Source organism: Apteryx rowi, unplaced genomic scaffold (assembly GCF_003343035.1).
Source record: "Apteryx rowi isolate R43461 unplaced genomic scaffold, aptRow1 scaffold_24, whole genome shotgun sequence".
Classification (NCBI taxonomy): Eukaryota; Metazoa; Chordata; class Aves; order Apterygiformes; family Apterygidae; genus Apteryx; species Apteryx rowi.
This window is the reverse complement of record NW_020448752.1, coordinates 1,346,282-1,353,594: the sequence shown is the minus strand read 5'-3', so window position 1 is coordinate 1,353,594 and position 7,313 is coordinate 1,346,282. Positions and strand designations below refer to the sequence as shown.

Here is a 7,313-nt window from a genome sequence, read left to right as displayed (position 1 = left end):
CCGCGCCTGGGCCTGCGCCTGGAGCCGCCCCGCGCCTGGGCCTGCGCCTGGGCCCGGGCCGGTCGTGACGCGGCCTCCGCGCCAGCCTCGCTTTTTTGGGGCGGAAAGTGCAGAAACCCGCCAGGGGGAAAAGCAGACTTTGGGGAGAGCCGCACCGGGCCCTGGGCCAGCAGCAGCCCGCTCCGTGCTTTGGCTGCCCCGGGAAACGGGCAACGCGGCCGGCGGAGCCCCGCTGCCCACCCGCAGGCCTCCGCGGGGCCGCCGGGCAGAGGAGGGTGTCGCGCCCGTGACCCCCCCGGGCCGTCCTTCCCAGGCCGCCCCGCCACCGCATCCCCCTGTTCCCGTTCCGGTGTTGAAAGAGAGCGTGGGGGCCCCTTCCCTGCGTAGTTCCCTCGTCTCCGCAAACGCCGGTTTAGGAGCATTGCGTGAAACCCGCGCTCGGACACCACCGCATGAGGCTAACGCGGGAGCGCAGCTGTCCTCCAGCCACGGATTTGTCCTCTTTCTGTGGGAATTTGCTGAGGCTCTGCCCAAATTTGCCCACTGCGGGCGCAGGCCCGGGGAACGCGCGCGCGCCCCGAGGGCCGGCGTCAGGCAGCGCGGTTCTGCGGCCGCAGGAGCTGCGCGTCCCTGGCGCAACTCCAGCGCCAGCAGCTTCGTCCCAGGGGCTGCAGCCTAAGGGGGCTGCCTGCTTCCGAAACGCAGCCGAGCTGAACCTCCGAGCGCCGGCCGGCTCGGGGAGAGGGGACGCTGCCTGCGTCGCATCCTCCCTCGGGGCTGCTGCAAGCCCTGGGGAGGGATCTCCTCCTCCTCCTCCTCCTCCTCCTCCTCCTCCTCCTCCCGCTTCTCCCCAGCCTCCCGGGACCGGGCTAGCAGGCGAGGTGCCGCCTGAAGGGGTGAGTTGGCAGGAGCGAGGACGCGAGGCCCGAGGAGGCTACCGGAAACCTTGGAAAAGACTGTTCAGCCCCTGTTGTCCGCCACGACACAGAGCTCTGGCTCCTGCTCACGTAGCAGAGGCTGCTCAGGGGTGGAAGAGCAAGTCGCAGCCGGCGCGGGGACTTGCCGGAACGGGCCGAGAGCGCGTCTCCTGGGCCGRCGTCGCCCGTGCTGCAGGCTGCTGCCCGGCACCAGCACCCGCCTGCCCAGAGTCCCCACTCCCCACACGTGTCATTCTTGCAGTCAGCGGTAATTTTGTAATACCTGAACTTTTTAGTACAATCAGCAAACAGTACACGTCATTTTTCCATCCGCCTTCCCAGCAATTTGGAACATGTTAAACAGCAAAAATGGTTGGGAATTTCCCCCACCAGCTCCTCCGCCTCCATTAAAACAGTTGACCTCTGTTTCCTGTCTTTTCATCAGTTATTAACCTCCTACCCTGTGGCAGCTTCACTTCTACAAACACTTTTATGAAGGACTTAGTCAAAAACCCCTGGGAATGCCACAGGCATCAACAAAATTTCCCTCCTGCACGTGGACACCACCTCTGTCCAAACATCTCCCAGGCTCGTGGTTTCCCTTCCCGCTGTGGGATGGAGGGAGGCAGCGAACGCTGATGTGAGAGGTCCGGGTTGAAGCTAGTCTCTGACCATGCAGGTCCGGAGCAGACCCAGCATGGGCATGAACTGCTTCCCGTGCAGAGTGTGAGGCTCCTCCGTCGTCCTGCCCTGGTCAGCGGTAGGAGAAGGGAGAGACAGACCAGGGATCTCATCCTGCTGGTGTTTCTTAAGCACCTGTGAGGGATATCAGACTATAACCTTTGCTCTGTGGTTTTGTTACTCGCCTTTTCGACTGGGGACAGGGTGTGCTGCAGCCGCACACGCAGCACTTGGCTTGGTCTGGGAGGCTTGGTCTGCTCCTCCGGAGGTGGTGCCATGGCCCCCGGGCACCTCGGGGACACACGTACTGGAGGAAGCTGGCACCTCTCTTCTGCTGAAGCACTTGAACATCAGTTGCTTGGTGTTCTCATCTCCATCTCCTCGTCTTCGTCCTCTGACCAGCTCAAGCTGTCATCCGAGTCGTCCCCCTGGGCTTCCACGGGCTCCTCCACGTTGGCAATGTCCTTCTCCACCTGCTCCCCGCGGGAGCGCGACCTGCTCTGGGGGAGCTCCAGCCTGCCCCAGGGGACGGGGCTGGCTTTGCTGAGCGTGATCTCCACCTTGGTGGGGACCATGCTCACAAAGCTCTTCTCTATGTCGATCACCTAGAGAGAGGGCAGGGCACCGTGAGCTGTGCGGGAGCGGGCAGGCAGCCGAGACCAAGTTTGAGCCCCAGCACCGCTGCCTGCCCACGGGGCCCTGCAGCGGGACCACGGTGGGACCACGGGGCAGAGGATGGGGACAATACAGGGCCCTGCCGGGGCCCTTTGGGGCAGCTCAGTGCCTCTGCGTGAGCCGTTTTTCGGTCAAGGTCTGACACCAAAGTCTCAGTTTCTGTTTTGCAGTTTGATGGCTTTTGAAAAATGCTCACTTTCGAAAGCACAGGGACTAACCCGGGGAGCAACTACTGGCTGCGGAGGAACTGAAAACCAGAACACTGGCATCGCCAGCAGCCAGGCCTGCCCTCGCTCAGGGTCAATGGGAACGGCCCTCAGCACCTTCCCAAACAGCCCTCCTCGCAACCCACCGTGGCTTTCCCAGCAGAGCTGGGACCTGGGGACCTATCTGCCCCACGATCACAGCAACAACAACAGCCAGGCAGCACTGTGACGGTGCTTCAAAGAGAGCAGCCGGCGTGCTTTGGGTAGCTGTAGAGCAGTGAGCCGGGCACGGATCCCAGGCACGATCCCGAAATGGCTCACAGAGGATGCTACCAGTACGGGATGCATAGGGAAAAGCATCATTTCCCCGCAGCCTCTGCTGCTATAGAAAACTGGGGCTCTGCAGATGAGCCGGTCTGCGCTGCTCCAACAGCAGCGAGGAGCTTCGGGAGCTGGCGACGAAAAACGCCGCGGGAGGGACTGTGAAATCGCTCTTCGCTCCGCAAATACACCAGCGCGCCGGGAGAGACCGAGTCCCGTGGCTCACACCATTTCTACGTGCTAATGTAATTAAAGTCTGCCGCGTGCTGCGTGACCGGGGAGGACCGCACAGAAGCCGTACCGGCAACCGTCTTGCTGCTTTTTCAGAAGTCTGAGATTCGTGACTACGCATGGAGTAACGCGATCTGCTGGGAGTCTGCGTTTGGGGCTGCAGATGCTTCTCCAACAGCACCAGCTGCTTCGCAGCATCTCAGCTCGTCACCCCCCGGATTGCGGGAATGGGAAATCAAAGTAAACAGGCTCTTACCCCCCAGAGATCCAGTTCTGCCTGGAAAATCTTATTCCCCTCAAAGACGACGTGAACCTCAAGCTGAAAGATAACCCAGAGAAATCTGGCTTAGTGGTAGCGCACCCAGAGCTGCTCTCTGGGCAGCTGAATGCGGCGGTGGCGGCAGCCCAAACGGGCTGTCGGAGAGTCCCCGGGACGCGGCCGGCTCACGGCTGGTATCAAAATCAGGCATCACGAAAGCGAGCGGCCCCAGCACTCCGCGCACCGGCGTCTGGCTCTGCCGGCCCCCTCACCACGGTGCGGTTGGCTTTGATGGTGCTGAGGGCTGGCAGCGGGTTCCTGGCGTAGACCGTCACCACCACGTGGCTGCTGGTTTGGTGCCAGTCCTGCCGGCAGGACACGGCCTTCTTGTCCTGCGGAGGAGAGGAACCGGTCACGGCGCCGCGTCTAGCCCCGACGGCGAGGGGACGCCTGAGCYGGGGGAGAAGGAACAGGAGAAGGTGGGCAGGTCCTGCCAGACCGCCGCGTGGGACGGGGGCATCTGGGCTGCCCTAGGGGCGGCTCCACAAAGACGTGTTCGGACCGGGGCCATCCCTTGGTTGTTCCCGCGTCGTTCTGCTGTGCCCACGCTCCTGCCAGGAGCAGGGTGCTGAGCGCAGGCAGGAAACCTGGTCTTGAGGGCAGCGTGGGGCTCTGCAGCTGGACGGAGATCACGCCGACGTGCTAAATTCGTGGGACGGTCCGGCCCCGAATGGCCACGTTTCACCGTCCTCCCGCAGGAGCCGCTGCCTGTCCACGCCATGGACAGCCTTGGCGCCGGAGACAGCCCCGCTCCGCAGCCGCGATCCGGCCAAGCGAACGCCCCAGGGGAAATCCCACCGCCAAGCTCAGGCACCGGCTATCCCAACACATCCGCGGGGCGGTTCGTGCACCACGGTAGGGACAAGAGCTGCCCCCCTGTTGCAGCAGCCCCTTACCCCCTTGTCCGCCCAGCAGTGCCGCCCGGTGCTGCAGCCCGGCTGCTCCAGGAAGGCGCCGAAGTCCGTCGTTCGGACCGCGCAGCAGCTCCAGTACTTCATCCTGCGGGGAGAGCGGGCATGGCCGGGCCGGGCGGGAGCAAGAGCCGCGGAGGCGACACCGCGGCCGCGCCGGCTCTCGAGGCGCTGGGGCCACGCGCCGGTGCCGCGCGGGCGCTCGTGGTCCCCAGCGCACGCTGCGCGCCCCGCGCCTGCCCTCGCCGCGGGGCCCAACACCACGAAAGCCAGCGATAAGGGGCAGCTCATCGCCCCAGGAAGCGTCGTTTCTTACCCCTCGTGGAAGACAGGAACTCCAGGGTGGAAAGTGCAAGTCCCTGCGTTGCTGTCCGGCCCCTGGTAGATCTGCGGGACAAGAAGCGGAGGGGCGGCTCGGCCGCGGCTCCGGCCCGCAGGCAGCCCGGCCCCCTCCAGCAGTGCCGCGGCGCCGATGAGAAGTGGTGGCTGCGATGCCGGCGCGGTATCCGCGAGACCCCCCGGGATCCCTGCGCTGCAGCCTCGCTGCACGGCCCCTCCGCGGAGCAGCCGTGGGGTGCCGTGGGGTGCCGTGGGGCGCCGTGCCGTGGGACGCCATGCCGCCGCGTGGGCAGGTGCCTGGCAGGCTCACGGGGTTTGCACGGCATGGCAGGGGGAGTTTGCACGCCGCAGAAACTCCCTTAGGGATGCTAGGCGCCGTTTGGCTGCCCCGGTCTGTCCCTCTCCTTTGCAGAGGACGGCGGCCTCACGCCCTCGTCCGCCTCCTCGCTGCCCTTCGCTGCCCGTTCACACTGCTCTGCCTGCTCCTTCCCAAGCCTGCCGGCTCCCGCGGGCCTCTCTGCTGGATCTCGGGGCAGGCAGAGAGTCCTACGCTTGGTGCAAGATAGCTAGTGGGCTGGGCTGCGCTTAATTAAAAGCCAGCTGGAATTATTGCGTGCACATTTGACCCAAAATGCAGGTCCTGAAGGTGTGCTTTATTTCCCTGCGAGTGATTAATGGCAGTGAAAAGCGGACGTAACACAAAGGTGGGACTCGGAAGAGCCTGGCCCGGCGAGGCGCAGGGGTGGCCACGGGCCGAGCGGGCACCCGCGGAGGGGGTCCGTGGGTGCCCGGAGGGGCCTGCATGCACCGAGGGGTGGGAGAAGCTGCCGGGAGACGAGGGCACACGCGTGGGACCTGCTTTCCCCGCCGCAGCCGTGCGAACCCGGCACCCGCCGCGGACTCACCGCCTTGCAGGCCGCGTTCTTGCAGGCGGTGCCGGCTCTCACCCGGGCGGCAGCCTCCCCTGCGAGGACAGCGCGCGGCGTCACCCAGGCCACCTGCCTGCCCCCGGCCCCGCGTGCGGGCGTCTGCCAGCTGCACCCGGCGCACGCAGGCCCCTGTGCACGGTCCTGCCCCGTCTTGCAGCTCCCCCGAGACGCGAGCCTGCGGCTTTGCAGCTCGCCCAAGCCATCCCGGTGCAAGCTCGCTGCCGCCCCGCAGCTCCTCGCTACCTGCGCCGTCGCCCTCGGGTGCCTCCTCCTTGGCAGACAGGTTCAATTTCTCCAGCGCTTGCTCCAGAGAGCGGGATGCTTTAATGGGCAGGAGTTGCCTCGGCTCGTCAGAGCTGGGAAACAACAGCAACCGGGTCGGAGCAGCTTTTCCGCAGAGCCCCTGCCTCTCTGCGGCAGGCGGCAGGGCAAGGCTGTGCGGGAGCCGGCGCGGCGGGGCGACGCCGTTCCCTGCCGCGGCCTCACCTCGGTCTTTCCCGCTGCATCTTCTCAGCTGATGCTGGTCCTTGGATGATGAGCTCCACCGCCGGCTTGGCCTTCGGCTTGTCCGAGGTCTCCTCTTGGCTGACCGGCTCGGGGGGTTTCTCCTTGCTGTGATACCCCGTCGTGCAGCCCTGCGAAGCGCAGACAGCCCGATGCCCGCTTCGCCGTCCCTAACGCGGAGGATGCTCCCAGACCTTGCGGGTTTCCATGGCCTGGCGGCTCTGCAAGGACGGTCTCCAACCCTGCACCAGGGCAGGGGGCTGCGTCCGCGGGGAGCCCCCCAGCACAGGGGGTGGCAGGGGGCTCCCGTGGGGCAGCCACCGCCGCCGCTCGCTCACCTTTATCGCGAGGAACTCGGAGAAGTCGGTCGTGCGTTTCCTGCAGCAAGACCAGCCCTGGGCAGCAGGACACGACAAGAGGGGTCAGGCACCGAGACCCCCCCCGCGGCAGGCGGCCCCCCCGGCTCGAGCAGGCCCCGCTCACCTTCAGGGCATCGTGGAAGATGGGGACGCCGGGATGATACACGCAGGAATCTGAGCGGGGGGAAAAAAAACCACGCGGAGCCGTTCAGGAGGGGAAGCTCCTGCCGAAGCCCCCGCGGGCCGGGAGCCTCCGGCAGCGGGCGAGATGCCGCGCGCTGCGCCATGACCACGCTGAGAAGCGGTGACGGGGTTAAAACGCTAACGAATTAGCCGCAGTTAGCAAAGTTTGCTGCGGGCTGGGGCTGCGCTCCGTAAACCCGCTCACCGGGGGAGTAGCGCTGGGGATCAAACCGCTAACCCGCTCACCGGGGGAGTTGCGCTGGGGATCGAACCGCTGCCCGCAGCCCGCGTTGGAGCACGGCAGCGCCATGGCCCCGGCTTCCCGCAGCGCCCGCCGCTCCGCCGGCGAAACCCCGCGGGTCCCAGCGCTGCTCGGCCGCGGTTTTCCGCAGCGGCGCCGCCAGGCTGGGCCGGGGGGGCGGCTATCTTTGGCGGCAGCGGCCAAGGAGGCGGCTGGTAATCGGAGAGCGGCCCAAAGATGGACACGTCAGCGCGGCAGCTGCGGGGCCCCGCCGCCGCGCTATCTCCGCAGGCATTTCGCTGGCATGCGCTGCGTCCCGCAAGGAGCCTTTTCCCGGGGACCGTCCGCTGCTCGTGCCCGGCTCCGGGCAACCCGCGCTTCCCGGGGCCCGGGCTGCGGCGACAGCGCTCAGTCGCTGCATGTATTTTGAACGCTAAAGAGCAGGAAAAGGGGGGCGGGTTGGGAAAACTAGTGTATAGATTAAAAACAGCTGGAAA

General features: G+C 66.0%; 1 protein-coding gene across 1 annotated transcript; it reads right to left on the bottom strand.

Moving 5' to 3' along the window:
- Positions 1-52: 52 nt before the first annotated feature.
- ITGB1BP2 (integrin subunit beta 1 binding protein 2) lies at positions 53-6,130 on the bottom strand. Its single transcript, XM_026066356.1, has 8 exons — positions 6,016-6,130; positions 5,773-5,885; positions 5,506-5,564; positions 4,578-4,648; positions 4,247-4,349; positions 3,563-3,682; positions 3,288-3,350; positions 53-2,203 (listed from the first exon to the last, which is right to left on the bottom strand). Exons 1-8 carry the CDS (start codon positions 6,033-6,035, stop codon positions 1,949-1,951), a joined length of 804 nt encoding a protein of 267 aa, XP_025922141.1. The 5' UTR covers positions 6,036-6,130; the 3' UTR covers positions 53-1,948.
- Positions 6,131-7,313: the final 1,183 nt, after the last annotated feature.